Source organism: Poecile atricapillus, chromosome 28 (genome assembly GCF_030490865.1).
Source record: "Poecile atricapillus isolate bPoeAtr1 chromosome 28, bPoeAtr1.hap1, whole genome shotgun sequence".
NCBI lineage: Eukaryota > Metazoa > Chordata > Aves > Passeriformes > Paridae > Poecile > Poecile atricapillus.
This window is the reverse complement of record NC_081276.1, coordinates 3,460,021-3,478,457: the sequence shown is the minus strand read 5'-3', so window position 1 is coordinate 3,478,457 and position 18,437 is coordinate 3,460,021. Positions and strand designations below refer to the sequence as shown.

Below are 18,437 nucleotides of genomic sequence, written 5' to 3'. Positions count from 1 at the left end.
CCTCCACGTGTGAATATTAAACCATTTCCATACCCAGTTTGCTTTTAGCACCAAAGATGGTGTCTGGTTGATGAAGTTTTGCCACAAACTCATTCTGCCAGCAGAGCAACTGTAGAGTATTAAGCGTTTTCAGAGCAGTTTTCTGTGCCATACCTTCAGTTTCCCAGCCCTATTTGCAGTTTCCTGTGCCCTACCTGCCATTTCCCAGCCACACCCACACTTTCCAAGCCTTACCTGCAGTTTCCCGTGCCCTATCTGTGCCATACATGCACTTTCTCATGCCTTACCTGCACTTTTTGAGCCCTACCTGCAGTTTCCCGAGCCCTACCTGCAGTTTCCCGAGCCCTACCTGCAGTTTCCCGAGCCCTACCTGCAGTTTCCTGAGCCATACCTGCAGTTTCCTGAGCCATACCTGCAGTTTCCCAGCTTTAGCAGCACTTTCCTTTGCCCTACCTGCCATTCCCCATCCCCACCTGCTGCTTCCCGTTCCATCCCTGCCGCTCCCCATCCCCACCTGCCGTTTCCCGTTCCATCCCTGCCGTTTCCCGTTCCATCCCTGCCGTTTCCCAGTCCATCCCTGCCGCTCCCCATCCCCACCTGCCGTTTCCCGTTCCATCCCTGCCGTTTCCCATTCCATCCCTGCTGTTTCCCAGTCCATCCCTGCCGTTTCCCAGTCCATCCCTGCCGTTTCCCAGTCCATCCCTGCCGTTTCCCAGTCCATCCCTGCCGTTTCCCAGTCCATCCCTGCTGTTCCCCATCCCCACCTGCTGCTTCCCATTCCATCCCTGCAGTTTCCCAGTCCATCCCTGCTGTTCCCCAGCCCCACCTGCCATTTCCCATTCCATCCCTGCTGTTTCCCAGTCCATCCCTGCTGTTCCCCAGCCCCACCTGCCGTTTCCCATTCCATCCCTGCCATTTCCCATTCCATCCCTGCCGTTTCCCATTCCATCCCTGCTGTTCCCCAGCCCCACCTGCTGTTTTCTGGGCCCTGTCCCGTCCTGCCTGGGCGAACACGGCCATGGAGCGGATGGCCGCGCGCAGCACGGCCCAGCGGAACACGGCCACCGGGTCCATCCCGATCAGCTCCCGCACGAAGGCGCTGTCGCTGCTGCGCAGCAGAGCCACGATGTCCGGTCTCATGTAATCCATGTTTTTCTCCCTGAAATCCTGAAAAACAGGCACATGGAACAGCAAGCTCTTGGGAAAGCTCCCTGTTTTGTTTATTCAGAATAACAGTGAGGGTTGCCCTTCAGCCATCACCACCACCCAAAAGCAAACCCAAAGTACCTCTGAGAACCCTTCTGATCCAGCCCATTCCCAGCAAATTTTCTACATCCTGACAATAAACTCCCAGAAAGGCAAGGAATTATTTTTGTGCCCAGCAGATTTACCACATACTTTGATCTGGTATTTCACTTTGCCAGCAAAGTGGCGAATAATAAAAGCAGGCTCCATCACTGGGGTTCCAACAAAAAACTTGTTCTCCTCATGCTGCTGTTTGAATTTTGCCAGTAGAGTTTGGTTGGTGGCATGTGGAAAACTGGGAATACAAGACAAAAGAGATCAGTTTTTTCTCAAATACAGTTATGTTTATTAGGGTGACAGAATGAACACCAATTGCTGCTTGTGGAAAGTATTAATTGTTCAAGATCTCTACACCTGCTTTGAATTTTAAAGGTGGGCTCAATTTCTGGACCCAAAACAAGCAGTTCCACACACAGAAGAATATTCTGAGCTTTCAAGTGTACATCAATGTTTCCTCCCACTTCACCAGTCAAATTTAGTTAGCACCACATTAACTATTTACCACACTTGCTACTTAATGCTCCAAAGACTCACAGACATGCATTTTATTTAATCGCAGCTCCATGGTAAGCCACAAACATGGAAGTTCCTAAGTTTGCATAAGCCAAAGTTCAATTTTAGCATCAATGTATATTACCAGCATACTGGAATCATTAGAAGCAAACTCCAGTGTAAATCATAGTCATAAATAACTCCTTGCTTCCCACAACATTCCTCTTCTTTTTCAAGGGCTGTATTTCTGTTCCCTTTCACAGCCCTTCCCTCCCCCTGCCACCAATGTTTTTGCAGATGTTTGTTGCTTACTTGCTTTCTTCATCCAGAAGATAGAAGAGGCCAGTTGGCTTCTTGCTGATTAAGTGAATGCAGGCCACATTATCAGTATAGTCAATATTGTGCCAAGTGATCCCTTCACTCTTATATTCCTCCTGTGCAGCTCAAGAAAATTCCCTTATCAGTACAGTGCCCCGACCTTTGATGTCCTGTGGTTTAAGTGCTTAAAATACAGTGTAGTGTACAATGTAGTCTTGGACAGCTACAGCAAGTGGAGTTTGTTAGTTCAGGCAACAGACACAAAAATAAGGAGACTTTATAAACTAGAACAGAAGAACAGGCATAGTGGCACAGATCAAAGGTCCTCAGGCACGTCACTCATCAGGGTCTGTTTGGGGTAAAACTATTTCAAAACCAAAGCTGTGAAAGGAATGTTCTGCTGTGCTCTGCCTTCCCAGCAATCAGCAGCCTGTGACCCTGGAGTCAGACATTACATCCACAGCACTCCAGTAAAACTGGGCAGACACAGAAGAGTTCAAGTCTATTTTCTCTTCCATAATTTTTGTATTATGGGAAATGAGAACAGTTAAATATCAAGTTCCAGAATTTTCATATTGCATCGTCAGAGAAAATAACAGAAGTTGCAAAACAGGCAGTTAAGGCCTACACAAGATCAGAACTTCCCTAAGGAAGCAATGGATATTGCTTAGGCTCAGAACATTTGGAGCTCCCTGACAAGAGAACATGAAGCTCTTCTGCTATAGTGACAAACCCTCAAATGCTCAACAAGACAAGCTTTCCACTAAGACAGAGAAGCAAAATACCAGATTTTCCTAATGCTTTCTTAAAGCTTTTCTTAATACCCACAGGAAAAAGCTAATGATAAGGTAATAAAGTAAAAAAATGATAAAGTAAAAAAAGAATTACACAGAAAATTAAATAAGTTTTATGTTTAACAAAGCACAAAAGGCACCTCTTATGTTCTAGATGATAATGATGATAAATGCATTATTTTTAAGTAGGTGGAATTCAGTCTGCCCAACACAGTGCACACCGTATTACAGAACTGAAATGCCATTTTCCACAGACAAAAAAGCCATTCTTTAAAAAGATATAGAGATCCCCCTGAGGGCCCTCAGGCTGCAAGAGATACAGGAAATGGGTCATTCAAGGATTAAGCTTATTTGGAAAAATGGCATTAGGAAAAAAAAAGAAAAATAAGACAATGTAACTATTTACTCTAGCCAGCCTGGATAGCCAATTCTGTCCTAAGTTACAAAACAGGGACCTCAACATTACACACAAAATTTGAATGTTTGGTAATTTTATTTTCTTTAAAAAGCTTGCCTAAAGTTGTTGACAAAGTACCACATACTAGAGAATGACTCCTTTCAGCAGTGACCTGAGAACCACACTTCTGCACAAAGCAGAAAAGAAACAAGTCTGGAGCAAACCCCCTCCAAAACCCAGTCCAGGAACAGTATCTGCTGGCTCCTGCAGCACTCAGAGTACTCTGTCAAATGACATCATCTGCAAACAAGTCCACCAACACATGCCAGGATTTCAGAACCACTGCCAGGATCAGAATTGTATCCCCTAAATGCAGGTGGGTGGGAGAAGCAGCAAAGACTGGTTATTAAATACTTACAGACTGAAAAATAAGAGAAGCTGGTTCCCAGCCATTAAAATAAAAACACCTGAATCCAACCCCTCACCTACAGACTTCCAATACCAAAGTTCACAATTTTAGCTGACTTCTGTCTGGGATCACCTGAGTGTTATCTTAGTTTTTGCACTCAAGCAGAAACTTAGTGCCAGCCTGCTAAAGAAAGACCCCACTATCATCAGTACAATAACAAGCAACAGTGAAAGAAGAAATTGAAAAAGTAAAGATGTTCAGAAAATAAAAATATTCAGAAATATTCAAGCAATTGTGCCATGGGGTTTTGCAGAATAGAGGCTAAGTTTGCATAATACATAAACTGTTGATAAAAAAAAAAGTTTTCACTACAGTGACTCTTGTTTCTTACCTGCTCCAATTTGAAAATGTGCTGATTGAAATAATACTGAAGTTGCTCATTTGCATAATTTATACAGAACTGCTCAAAACTGTTGGTTTCAAAGTCTTCAAATCCAAAAATATCAAGTACACCAATGGACAGACACTAAAAGAAGATGTGGAAATCTAGTTACCCATCTGTCATACAGTGCCTTAACCCCCAAGAGATAAAAAGTCCAGAAACCACTGCAGTCTGTGCTGAAAGATTTTAAATATTTAATAGGTCTGTCTACTGTGAAAATAGAGATGATTAAATATTACCAGGAGATTTACCATGGGCTTGGGAAGTATCAAAATTTATCCCAGATATCACAACACATCATCTCTAGCATCGACTGTTGGGTCCAAACACACAACTGTCTGCAAAGGCTTGGTTTAGTGAGAGACTTACTGTAACAGATTCCTCCATGTCCTTCTTGTTAAGGAGTGCATGATTGATTCTCAGAACAATCCAATCAAACAGAGCACTGTACAAGGACTTTGCCATGGAATCACGAGCTGTTATTGCCTGCAGATCAAACAATCTTCAGAACTTTGTTTAAAAAAATAATCATTTCTGTTTCAAACTAGTGTCACTCACAGGTTACAGTCCCAGCAGAGAGAAATAAAACCACAATTTGCCTTTAATTCAAACTTCTAACTTTCCAACCATCCCTCACAAAAGGTGAAAGTGTACCATAATAGCTTTTTTAACCCAGAAAAGCAAGTTTCAGTTATTTAAAATCACTCTACAAGTGCTCTTTTACTCACCTCATTGAGACTATATGGCAAAATAAGCTTATCGTTAGCAGTCACAGTTTTTCTTTTTGTTAGCACTTCTACCAGGATTTCCCGTTTAACCTTCAAAACGAGAGAGAACGAGAGTTGCTGTCACTATCAAGCTCTCCAATGAGTTATTTGACTGCAGCAGTGGACATACAACTTCTTCAGAGAAGCTCTTTGACAACAGCCACATTTATCATCCATCAGCAGCTTTACAAGTCCTACAACTTGTTTAAATTATCCTGTTTACATTCATTCAGATGTTTCCCTGTGGTGGCAAAGAACACACCTACACTGAATCTATTCTTGCTCATCACTGTGATTGGTGAGTCAACAAACTCTATTTCCATGCTATAGATTATATTCCATCTCTAACCCAAATAAACCTCACTAATTCCATGTTTCCCCTCCCGCAAGAGAAATTATCTCATGAAGGAGATTTAGATACAGCAATTGGGGTATCTGAGTGAAATGCTGAGGTAGAACATGACAAACAGGTATATCACACATGAATGCTAAAGAGAAATACTTTACTTTCAACAGCTGGGAAAGAATGTCCAACACTTCAGGAGGTCCCACGTCCAACCCTTCATCCCGACCTGTGGCTTTCTTCTTGTATGTGACGTTGCCCAAATACAGAATAGCTGAAAGTACTGAGAAGATTCTAAGGAAGAAAAATTGAATTATGTCAGAATTTTCCTTAAGAGAGTTCATTATAACAGGTTAGCAGACCTAATTCTGCCTCAAGAATTAGTCTGTAAGCTCTCAAATACTCAGCTCTCCTTGTTCCCTACAGAACCACATGTGATCCCAACTACTCCTTGCAACCCATGAACAGTAACTGCCAGTAACAAAAGCTTACAGAATTCCACTTACTGTTTCTTTGTTGCTGAAAGGAAGCCAACCATCTCCATGGCTTGTTTTAATCTCTCAAATTCATGTCGGAGATCTTCCCCATCTTCAATTTTCAAGTTATGCTGCAAAGAGAAATCCAAAAAAAGGCAAAGAGTGAAACCCAAAGATCACAAAAAGCCCAATATAATCAATTCTCCCTTTCATCTCTGACACAACACACAGACAACCCTTAGCAATGCATTGGTAAATCACAGATTACCTGGTTGAGGTAGAAATAATCTTCAGGTTGCTTGAGGTGAAATTCTTTACGCTCTTCCTCACTGACTCCAAGAAGCAAATAATAAAAGACATGGTAGTTCCTGCAAAGCCAATACATTTCTCTCATGAAAATATAGTGGATTTTCTTTTATTCTATATAATTCATGCTCTTAAACTGCTGCATTGATTTGAATTCTCTTGTAAAACTGTATTTCTCTCTTACCTTTCATCTTTTTCTTGAGAAACCAGACGAGATTTTTCAAGCAGGTATTTTTCAACCACAGCCCTAAGGAGACACAGAAAATGAAATAAGCATGAGGGCAAAACCAAAAGACCTCAGAAAACATTAGACAGCAAATGCCAAGAGAGTTCAGATAATGAGATCTGCACTGAAATGTGCAAGAGAAGAGCTTAGACACTACCTTAAATCTAAACCAAGAATTTCAGTAGGCCCTATATTGTGACTGGAGCAAAGAAATACCCAATGAACATCACTCTGCAGTGCTGGGGTTTAGTGCAGATAACTGAGAACAGGCAGACGAAGCAAGGAAAGTGCTGATGAAAATTGCCACCAGAAACAAGACCCACAGAGTGGTAACAATGTGTTATCCCAGAAGATAAACACTTATCTGACAAGGCATACCAAGGCAAGACCCCAGAAATATCCCAGATATCTGCCTGATTCTCATCCCAACAATTCTGCTGGGTTTTTATGTCATTGAAGACATCAGCCCAGAATGGAAGCCAGCCAGCCAGCAAACCCCCTCCAGGGTGAGAAAGTAACCTAAACAATAATTCCAAGTCTTTGACAAGGGGTACAATCATTGAGGACAAAGTTTGAGGACCTTTTTTTCAGGATGAAGACAAAACAACTGTATTCAAATTGTACCAATCTCCTTAGCTAGTGTGACTGGGTCTGAAAACATGTTAAATTCGTTCAGAATAACACTCAAGGCACATGTGGCACCGAGTTCCCAGTCACTCACGTTATTGCAAATGAGAAGAAATCCAAAGAAAAGAAACACTGGAGCATAAAGGTCAGGGATTGCTCATGACACTCCACACAGTCTCTCAGAACCAGCAAATGTAGGCATGAAATAGCTCATGTTTTAAGACCTTCAGATATAAACACACACATTTGATTAAGTAATTTTATGGACTTCTTTATCTCTCTAACTGATGTTTAAATTGTTTCTTTAAAATGGCTTCCTCAAATATATTTTTCACTTCTCTCCACTCCTCTTAAAAATTCAGATGTTGGTTTTAAATGCAAAATGGAGGGGACAAGGGGTGTTATGCAGAAGCTTTCATTTAGCATGAAGGTAAAGATACAGCAGCAGATTCTTAACCTGAGCCAGCTGTACAGCAAAATCAGAATATTGTGCATCACCTCACAATTCCACAAAGCTCAGTTTACAGAATTTTGAACTCCTCAGCACCAAGCTATTCTCATATGAGCAGAGCTTCAACAAGGCAGCATTTCATGTACAACAGAGGCTTCCCAGTCCCTAAAAGCACAGAGATCACCCCCAGAATCAGCTCACCCTGTACTTACCCCCGGACAATACCATTCTCTAAATAGTTGACTTGAATGAACTTCCCAAAACGACTGGAGTTATTGTTATGTGCTGTTTTTGCATTTCCAAATGCCTGCAATAAAGCAAAATGAGTTAATTTTCAATCAAACTAAATACGTCAACACAAAGCTTCCCAAGCTCTTCTGTTCATTGTTCAGATTCCTGTTGGCTTCCAGAATAAATCAGAATACTGGGGGAACTGCAGCACACAAACACCAAAAAGGCAGCCTAGGAAACCCTCATGTTCCTCACAGAATTATATGTATTTATTATTTTACCTATGCAGTAATTTTTGTGGGACCGAGGGAAGGGAATAACACTTTTAGATATTTCCAGGAGTACAGGACAGGTAACCACAGGTAGAGAGTGCAAAACAGCCTCATTCAATAACAATTAGGACCTCAGAGAAGACATTCAGCAAAGTGAAGACAGCCCAACCACCATGAAATCAACTCTTCCATACAAAAGTCACAAACCACATCCTATTCTTCCATTAATTGCTACCACCGAATAAAACTCATGTTAAGCACAACTTTTCTTCAAGAGAGACAGAACATTAATATCTTATTTATAAAGTTAGCCCAGGAATTTTCAGAGTTGTGTATTCAAAATAACAGGAAAAGGACAAGCAGAAAAATTTTGTTTTACAGAACAACTCCTTGGGCAGCTACTCTGCTACACAACGCTGAAAAATGGAGTTTTATGATGAGGTGTTAGGAAAGAAAAAATACATATGGCACAAACCCTGTGCATCTCTAATTCTTCTATCAGATCATGAATCCTCTGACAGCTGCTAATACACAAAATAACACAAAATCCTCTGCATGAGCCACACTTAAGAGCTACAAAGGAAACTTTTTACATGTAAAAGTCCAGTACCATTAGTTATTGGGAATTTCTTTATCAACTCTTAACTATGTGTTCCAAGGGCAAGAGAAACTTGTCACCCCTTCTACCACACAGCATCTAAAGAAGGAAACCTCAGCAAAATGCAATTACTTGCAAAAACACCCCGCTTGAGGCAGACTATCCCATCATCTCCTGCCACAGATATATCCTCTTAAAATTCCAAGCAATGAAATTCTCCATTAGGAAATCCTCCTCCCTAATACAGAACCCTTGTGAGATGATTTGTGAAATGATTGCACAGAGCTGTGTGCACACCCAGCCATCCTGCACACATGCAGTTAGGGGGTATTTCCATGGGAACACTGTCATTATCATTATCTGTATGGTGAAAGTCTTCCCTTCTCTTCTGGTTTTGGTTTTTTCAAAGTACCTTAAGGGTTTCAGCAGTGCTGCAGTGGAACTTTTGGGCCACTTATTCCAGACCAGGTTCTCCAAGCTCTCCCACAAGCAGATTTCCACCACTATCTGCATTCAGAGGATCTGAAAAGCTTCCTATAGACTGGGACAATGTCCATAATTCCTCAAAGAACTGTTATTCCTGACCTAAAGGAATAAGCTCAAGGAGTTTTTTCTGTGCAGAGTAACTGTGCTGCAACTCCAGAAAAGTCAACAGGCTTCACCAGGGAGAGGATTTATATCCAGAAGTGCCCACAGATGGCTGAAGAGGGAGGATTTGTATCCAGAAGTGCTCACAGATGGCTGAGGCTGAGCTCCAGCTTTGGATTTTCCAAGACCACACCACACATGTTACAGTGCCAACAGCACCCCCACACAGATTTCTCAAAGCCCAGCCACCAATATCTCTTTTTTATTTTATTTATCCACCACTGTATCACCCAGATATCCTTTTTTTAGAGCCCATTTTGCATGCATATGCATATTAATAGATGCATAAAATCCAGGTCAGCTCCTTGCAGTTGCCAAACCCGCAGTGAAAGTCCTGTGACATCAGCACAGTGAATTGTCAGTAAATCAAACCCCTCTTCCTCTCCAGGACAGCGGCTCAGCTCCTGCTGCCTGCAAAACATCGTCCAACTTCCCATTCTGGGCTTTGGGAAATCTGCTGCAGTGAACTTTGCCAGACTGCAGAGTAATGGACTTGCAAAATGATCCCAGAAAACACTTTATAAAGTTTTCCACCTTAAGCCACCAGTGAACTATCAGTTCACCAGTTCTGTCCAAGAAGCCAAACCACAGTACAGCCACATCCGCAACAGTTTTTTATTAATAAATATTTTTGGCATTATAGAGTTAAGGAATCCCATAACTCAGGCTTCCTGAAAACTTTTCTTAGTGATTACTCATGTAAGCAATGAATACAGTTTAAAACTAAAGGCTCTTATGATCTCATGTGTCTGGTATTTAGTCAAAGCAAATTCTCAAAAGCTGATCTAATATTAACAGTTTTTAGGAAAGTTTTCATGTATCGGTTTCCTCAGAAGAGCCTTTAACATCTACAGCTTTTTAAAGAATGTTCCAAGTCAGGTAACATTTTGGGTGGGTGTTTTTTTGGTAACACTTAATGACTGTTACCATGTTTTTGAAAATACTTAGAAGAGTACAAAATAAATTCAGAAGATCTGAGGGGACGAGAAAATTTCAGCTAAAGATAATTAATCCTTTACATAAGCAAACCCATTCACTGTTTTCCCTTGTGAGTCTATGTGAAGACAAATAAAATCAAAAAACTAAAACTAAATCACTCCAATGCACAACACCAGCTGTATAAAATAGGGCGAGTCCAAAATAGCAGAGCAATGGCAGCAGGAATCAGAGCTGGGATAACCAATTCTGGGAGGCAAGATTCAACCCATCCTCTTACCTTGGAATGCATGAGGCAGAAACTGGAGCCTGCCACAGGGATAGATATAAAAGCATGCAGGAAATCACCAAATTCTCCTTTTATTTGTTAAAAAAAGCCCAACAACACCCCAACACCACACATACGCTCCCAGCATGTACCTCAAGAACACAACAAAAATCTCATTTAAGTGTTTCATAAGAATAGCCAAAATCTGAAAAAGCTATTGGGATTTTCATGTAAACCACTCCTCTCCATGGCAGAACCACCACTGCACAGAGACCCGGCTTCAAATGTGCCAGAGGACAGGAGAGCCTCGAATTCCACACCCTGGCAGAGGAAATGACTCCTTCAGAGATGAACTTGGTTTAACAGTGGTCCTTACAACCATGCTGTGAAATATCCACTCACCAACAGGAAATTGCAGCCTTCAGGGTAATTCTGCAACTCCTCCTGCTTGGGGATGTCCTGGGAACTCCAAGCAATCCCCGTAGCAGGACTGAATGAAGAACAAGGTGATTTTTTTCCCCAAGAGTTGTGTGCAGCAGGGAAAAGCAGGAAACATCACATTCCTACCAGAAAAACCAGTGCCATGCAAGCAAATAGAAAAAGGAAGCTCCATTTCTCCTTTGATCACAATTCTTAAGCAAACCCATGCAGATAATGGCCTCAAAACAAGCACTTTCCCTGGAACAGAACAGGCTACACCCACGAGGTGCATGAGCAGGCTTTGATGGCAAATAGGAATGAAAACCAGAGCTGAAGCTCCACTGAGCTTCAGCCCATCTCATCCCAAAGCCATGAGCACAGTGGGCTTGGCACGAGGGAAACAGAGCTGACAGCAAATTGCTCTGCTCTTCTCCACAGAATTGCAAAGCACAAAACTTGATATAATTACATTTTAAGAGTTTTTAAATATGGTGAGTTCTAGAAAATCTGATCCCCCTCCTGACTGTGCTGTCAATAATTCCTCTTTAGAAGACCAATTAATAAAAGCTTCCTGTTGGAATTTCCATTTTATTTGGCCTTAATTCTTTCCAAAGACTGGTTCAGCATTGTTGAGAAATCAAGAACACATCCAAATGGGAATAAGCAATGATTTTCAAAATAATACATGAAGAATTATGGCACCCCAAATATCTTCATCTGTCCCAACTCTCCTCACCTCCCATTTCAGAGGGAAATGAACTTTCAGCACACTCCAAAAGTAACAGAAATTCTGTAATAAACAGGGGACACTGAGGGTTACAATTTAACAACAGACAGAAAGCCAAGGGGAGTTCTGCTGCCAGAAAACAAAGCTCCCATTCCCTCTCTTCTCTCACCACATGCTCCCATCCCCTAACTCAATTTTCTGCCACTTCACTAACTGGCTTGAAGAATAAACTCAGTTTCCAAAATAAATTCAGTGTCTTAGATAGCATGCTGTGCATTTTATATCTGAAACGTGCAGTTAAGCTATTTTTCCTTGATGAAAGGAAAATATAAATTTATTGGAAACTTCTTCAGTGTGTATGGAAAGGTTTAATTGTCTTGTTTGAGACCATAAAATAAACAAAGGTTTGATTCATTATTCTCTATTTAACCCAAACAGTTCCCCAAGGTTTGATTCACTATTCAAAATTTGACTTAAATAGTTCCCATGTGTAAATTCCTTCTTAGGATTTCAATCATAAGTAACTTGAACTTAGTCAATACAAGAAGGCAAAGCTTCAAGTCAGGAAACTGTATTTTAATTACTAAATTTAGAAAAGGTTAAAAAAGTCAGGAGTATCTTAAAAAAGAACTTATATTTATCTTCCCACCAGTTTTAAAGAAACTGCTCTTCACTAGAGATGATCTCCCTTTGCCTGAAGATACAATTAAAACAAAAAAGAAACCACAATCTGAGAGCAATTCATATACAGGAAAGGCAACTGAATGTCCATGAACTGTTAAAGACCAGCACAAAGCTCAGCTTTAAGCACCACTGTCCATGAAAGCAGCCTCCCTTCCTGATACTTTTTCTCTGGAAAGCTGCAAGCAGTGCCAAACATAGTCAAAATTATTGCAATTGATCTCTGCAAATGAGCTCCCCTGCAAGGAATATTTTAAACAGCTCAAACGGATGCTGGGACAGAGCAGGAAGCTCAGAGCTGCCCCATGACCACTCTCCTCTCACAGCCCATGTGACAGCAGTTGTGATGATCTCATGGTTAATTTTCAGCTACACTGCCTCAGCATCAGGGCTTTCATCTCTCAGCTGTTTGACAAGGCAACATCAAGCAACATTTAACATCAAATCTTTCATGGTCCAGCTGTAACTCCATTCTTCAGTCTAGAAATTGTAATCAAGGAGCAAAAATATTAACAATAGTTTATCTGTAAACTATTTAGAGATTTGAACTCAGATTAATCAGCCAACTCAAAAATCAGATTCAATAAGAAAAGTTTCTGATTCCCTAAGCATGAAAAGATAAAATTATAAATCCACCTCCATAACCCTAATTGTGCTCACCCCTCTGTGCGACAAACAGCTGCTTTAAATCCTTGAACTTTTACAGGTCCATTTCACTTAGGTAGCAGAAAAATAAGAGATCACTAAAATGAGGAAGTTCTGACCCAGAATGCAACCCACTTCTACATCATGGAAGTTTTTAGTCAAGAATGCATTTTCAACTTTGATGAAGATTCAGAATAAAACTTCAAAGTTAAGCAGGACCTTCTCAAATAGTCTGGGCACACTGCAAAACCATTTGTGCAAAAAATCCCCAGAAACATCCATTTAAGAAAAATTCCCTCGTAGCACTTTAGTTCCTGTCAGTAAAAACCCAAAATGAGTCACCACACGCCTTTAGAAGTGACCAGCTCTAGGAGGAGCCTGCAGTCAGTTTAACTTCTACAAAGCAACATAAGCTTTCTGTGCATTCCTCCCCAGGACCAAGAGTTTGTTTTATTATTTTTTTTTAATTATGCTTAGTGACTGAAATTGGGAAACATGGAAACTTCACTGTCAGCTGAATCAACTCTAATGCAACTGTAAATAGGATAACTGGATTTCACCTTTTATGTTTTAAGCCTACCTTTTAGATGCACACTGAATTTACATGGACATCTATCCAATTCTGAAAGACTATTTTCTCATTAAAAGTATTACTAAATGCTAAGTGGAAATCTGAAGAAATTGTGGTACTTCAGACAACCAGTCTTAGCAGAGAAAAACACAAATATCTATTTATGAACATGCCCAGATTTACACAACAGCCTATGACACCAACAAAGTTCTGAATTTTAGTTCTGAGCCCAGGAATACGCGCATTTGTCACTCAGCAGACAAGCAGGCACACAGGACGTTAAATCTCTGCCTGGTTTGACACAGCTGTAACCAGGTCTGTAGACGAGGATATGAAACACTTAAATTTATCAAAGACAGAGAGATCAGCTGATCAAACAGGGCTTTCCACTGCGACCCCTTCCTGTTTTCTGTTTAGAACTGCAAACTTGAACTCCGGCAACCAACAAGCCTCAATTTTACTTCTTCTTTCAAGCAGCTGAAAGCAACACAAAAAGAACTTGCATATATTCCTCATTTTTTACAGAAGAGCTTTAAAAAAACTTGAACTTTTTTTATGAAGGTGTTACTACATTTGAAACTAAACCTAAAAATTACAGTGGCGGTGTTCAAGCTCTTTGCTGTTGAAGATTTTGTTATGGGTGAGCATTACATCCATCTAGACCTCTAGAGTTTTCCTTTAAGAGAGTAACAGGGCCCATCAGATCAGTTTAAGTTTATCGTGACATTACCTAATACAAGGCCAGATGTATCCCCTCCTCACATGTTTAGTTTTGCTTTCTGCTGGAAATACTGTAATAATTAAAAGCCAAAACAGACTCCTACTTTCTCCCCAACTAAAAATGTTGCTCTCTTCCCACAAACAGCTGTAGAAATAACTCCCTCAAAAAGTGAGTTCAGTAAAATGCTCATACACAAAGGCAGGATTTCACCAAGCAGTTGATGTTTCAGTGGAACAATATGAAAAATTTGCTTACAATTTGATTCAAACACCATCAAAACTTTCAGATGGAAAACACACGTACCCTCTGCCCCAGATTATTGGTGTTTAGTGGTGCAAAGTTAAGTCATATACAAATTACAAGCAGCAGGAAGTCAAGTGAACATAATAAGGAAAACCAATCAGAAGCAGTTGGGTAACACTTCCAAGCACCACTGCACCCCAGTGACATTTAAACCTGCACCAAGTGACAAGCCTAAACCAGTGACATTTTAAGCTTAAACCAAGTAGGTGACTCAAAAGTAGCATTCAACAGCAGTCATTTTAAGTTTTTAAAAAACAATTTATAAAGAAGGCAACTTGAGCATGAATTTACCTCCAGAACTGGTCCAGCTCCCAGAATGGTTCTCTCCACACCACTGGCGTACCCTTTCTGGCTCAGCGCCGTGAGGCAGTGTATTAAGAAGTTTGTGCTTTGGGTTTTCCCAGACCCACTTTCACCTGATATAACGATGCACTGATTAACATGTTTTTTAAGCATTGTGTGATAGGCCACATCAGCAATGGCAAAAATATGAGGCTCCAACTTCCCAAGCTGATGGTTCTCATACATCTTGACGTACTTGGGGTTATAAATGGGCAGGAACTTGAAGGGGTTAATTGCGATCAGGATACTTCCCGCGTAAGTGTAGATCCTGTGCTTTAGGAAGCGGCACTTGAGATTCTCCAGGAGCGTTGTCTCAGTCAGGTTGGGCAGATTGCAAAGGTCATCAAAGTCCTCCTGGTGCCAGGGCAGAAAACCTCTCTCCACCAAGCGCCGAGCATCCGTCTCCTCGGAGAGCAGCTGCATCTGCACGTACTTGATGGTGCCATCAGTGTTCTTTTCCTGCAGGAGGAAGTAGTACCCATCCTTCTGTGGGTGCTCGTCCTGAGCACGGCGAGGCCAAAGCAAAACCCTGTGCACAGGAGAATCGTTTATGTCAAGTACCCATTCTTCTCCACCTGATTCTTTCACCTCCACGAGCACATAATGTTTAGAGACATCCAAGTTTAAGATATTAATCACATCCTTGATGACATCTGATGACGTGCTGTCCTTGGTTGCTGTCACTTTGCAGCAGGGAGCACTTTCTGTTGAGAGTTGGGGGTAAATATGAAGATTATACGCTGCCTTTGCCTGGCAAACTGCACTGTCAGCATCTTTTAAACTCATTCTGTCCCCAGATGGGCTTCAGTCTTCCACCCCTGCTCAATATGCAGTGCCCATTGTCTGAAAAAAAAATGAAAAATGAAAAAAAATCAGGTGTTAAAAAGTGGTCACAACAGGTATTAGGGCAAGGTGTTATTCTCTGCAGGATGAGAATACAGTTATTACATAGTGCATTTGTTCTTTAATAATTTACTATCAATGATATTTTTTCTAACAGCCTGTTTAGGATATCCTGTGGAGTGGAGAGCTGCCACAGGACCCAGCCTCCTTTCACTTTTCCTTCTATTCCCATGCCATCCCTTCCTTCCTGTCAGGGCACACAAAAATTCATACAACCAAAGAAGAACAAACCAGGATCAACATCCAAAATAAAACTTGAACTGGTCCACATAAACATTTATCCACCCTCCCACAGAAACCCTTCCTCAAAGCTGCACCAGCAGCTTGAGGCAGAAACGGGGTTTGGTCACTTTTTAATTCAGCAGTGATAGTTTAGAGCAGCCATGAGCTATGGCAGGGGGATCAGTGCACATAGACACAAGGAGGAAAATGGTTCTGACACTGAGACTCACTTTTTTTTCCCCCTTATTTTCCCTAAGCTTTTTCCATGAGAGGTACAAGATAGGTACAGCATCTACCCCACCGAGCTTTCAGGAAGCAGAGCCCCCAGCTGCCTGGAGCAGACACTGCTGTCAGCTCCCTCTAACACATCACAGGGATTTCTTCAACACAGATCATTTACAGAGCCAAGAGACTGCTCTTTCCACTTGAGTGAACCACATCCTTGCTACAGAGGGTTTGAACCTGACTTTTATCTTCCATTTTAGGCAACAAAGTAAAGTCAAGTCTTATTGCAACTACTTTTCAGCAGTAAACAAGATCCTAAATAATCCATTTCATTCACAAGCCTTCATACCCATCACATCAACTCCTTCCTCACTAGGTTCAGGAACCTCATTCACACATCCCCAAAAATCAGACACTGCGATTGCTTTTTCCTCCATTCAGCCTTGGTGCAGGCCAGACACACAACTCCAGCCTATCAACAACCTCAGAAGTCAACCTCTTCCTCACTGCCAAGTTAAAAGTCTCTAGACTCTGTTACCATCTGTGCCTTTGCTGGTGATTTTCCTCTCATCTGCAGTTTGGTGCCCCCAGGTCACCAGGACTAAGTTTGTCCATGTTGCTTTAGCTCCACAGTTCCTTTGCTTCTCAAGGGGTACTAAAAGGAGAAGGATAATGAAGTACCCCTTTGTTTCAGCAGTCTGTAAAACTTCATACTGAGAATAGCAGCTCAATTTTTGTTTCAAGAACAAAGTGTTCTAATTATACACTGACATGCCAAATACATTAAAAAAAAAAGAGGAAAGAGGCAGAGAAATGCCAAAGAAGTTACTTTTTGTCACTAAACAACTGCACAGGAACTTGCACAAGGCCACAGAGAGTAATCATTTCAAATTAAAATCAGTAGAGTTGGAGGCTTTTAACTGCCACTTCCAGTGCAAGTAATGAATCACTTCACAAAACATATGACACAGCTGTGGCTCATGAACAGCCTCCGAGGAGGGAGCTGGGCTTTCAGGGACTCTGCACAGACAGCTTACAGCAGACACTACCACACAAGCTGGATCATTTGTAGTGGCTACTCATCAAAAAGAAGGCTGAATAAGCCACAGATGGCAAGAGAAACCGCAATACATCTCTGATCAAACTGTATGAACCACCCAAAAATGTTTTTCCTCATTAAATGCCATTCTCTGCTCATTAAGGAGGGTTGGTTCCAAGAACCTGGCCATATAAAAGGCTGGAGCAACGAGTCCAAGTGCCCTCTCCATTTCCTGTAATTATCACTGACCAGTAAAGAAGCCTGAAGCACCTTTGAAGTAATTAAGCAAGTGTTAAGCATTCTTAATATATAAAAGCTCAAACTCTGGCACAAAGTTGAATGTACAGCAGACTGCTGCTCATGAGGAAGATCCATCTGAGCACAGACAGACCATTTTCCTCTCCAGCTACTCAGCCAGTTCAAGGGACACAGCCTTTTGCAGACTTCCTTTTTTCTCCCCCCACCAATTAGTTTCAGACACACAGTCTGCTGAGTTAGAGGAAGTCCCCTCAGTAAGCATTTTGGCCAAAACAGCTCCCTAAAAACTGTTGCACCAGCTTTTTGCCAACACAGAAGAGCTGAACCTCGGTGCTGACCTGTGACTTTATTAACACACATTTCCTAACCTTGTCAGCCACCAAAATTTGGGACATTGCTCAATATCCCAGCTCACATTTTGCAAAGGGGAAATCAGAGTGCAGATGCCACTTCTCTACAAGTGACAAACCCAAGGCCATTAGAGCCAGTAGGGTCTGCTCAGGTGTGTACAACTGGAAAATTCAATTTTTTCATCTGAGAATGTTCAGATATTGCAGAGGTTTGAGGAAAATCTGCTGGTCTCCTACTACTTGTGATTTTCTTAGAAAGGATATCAAATTTATTTTATGACAATACTGCTCTGAAAGTGACATACCTCTGGCTTCCCACTAAACAATTTTTCAAGCCACAAATTAGAACATGAAAGCAAAAGAGCCTTCACTAGACAGATTATAAATTGGTTACCTAATGAGTCCCAGTATTCAACTAAGGACAGGTATCTTCAAGCAATTGGAGTTCCTAGCGAAGTTGGATTCCTGGCATCAAAGCAAACGTTTTCATGATGGTTCTGAAAGAAAGAAAAGAGTTACTGATAAAGAACATATCATAGAGAGATTGAGAAGGCAGCAAGTGAGCAACTTAAATCAATTATATAGTTCGGTAACAAAGGAGCAAGAAAACAACTGCTAAACAAATTTCAGCTGAGTTTATAGATAGATAAAACTTCAACTTTATCCAAGAACCAATCTATATCAGAAGGATGGAAGGAGAGCTATCCTGAAATAGGTTTGAAAG

The 18,437-nt window shown here is 41.3% G+C and overlaps 1 protein-coding gene across 8 annotated transcripts in view; it reads right to left on the bottom strand.

Annotated features, from left to right (window-relative positions):
* MYO9B (myosin IXB) overlaps positions 1-18,437 on the bottom strand; it is a 42,047-nt gene that overhangs the window by 18,458 nt on the left and 5,152 nt on the right. For all 8 annotated transcript variants that reach the window (XM_058858523.1, XM_058858524.1, XM_058858526.1 and 5 more), the window contains exons 2-14: positions 18,108-18,210; positions 14,666-15,559; positions 7,566-7,660; positions 6,234-6,296; positions 6,012-6,111; positions 5,774-5,874; positions 5,432-5,561; positions 4,886-4,975; positions 4,527-4,643; positions 4,107-4,241; positions 2,110-2,231; positions 1,399-1,540; positions 972-1,167 (exon numbers count right to left, since the gene is read on the bottom strand). In XM_058858523.1, the coding sequence (XP_058714506.1) occupies positions 972-1,167; positions 1,399-1,540; positions 2,110-2,231; positions 4,107-4,241; positions 4,527-4,643; positions 4,886-4,975; positions 5,432-5,561; positions 5,774-5,874; positions 6,012-6,111; positions 6,234-6,296; positions 7,566-7,660; positions 14,666-15,502 (2,128 nt within the window). In that variant the 5' untranslated portion in view covers positions 15,503-15,559; positions 18,108-18,210. The remainder of the gene's footprint in view (positions 1-971; positions 1,168-1,398; positions 1,541-2,109; positions 2,232-4,106; positions 4,242-4,526; positions 4,644-4,885; positions 4,976-5,431; positions 5,562-5,773; positions 5,875-6,011; positions 6,112-6,233; positions 6,297-7,565; positions 7,661-14,665; positions 15,560-18,107; positions 18,211-18,437) is intronic.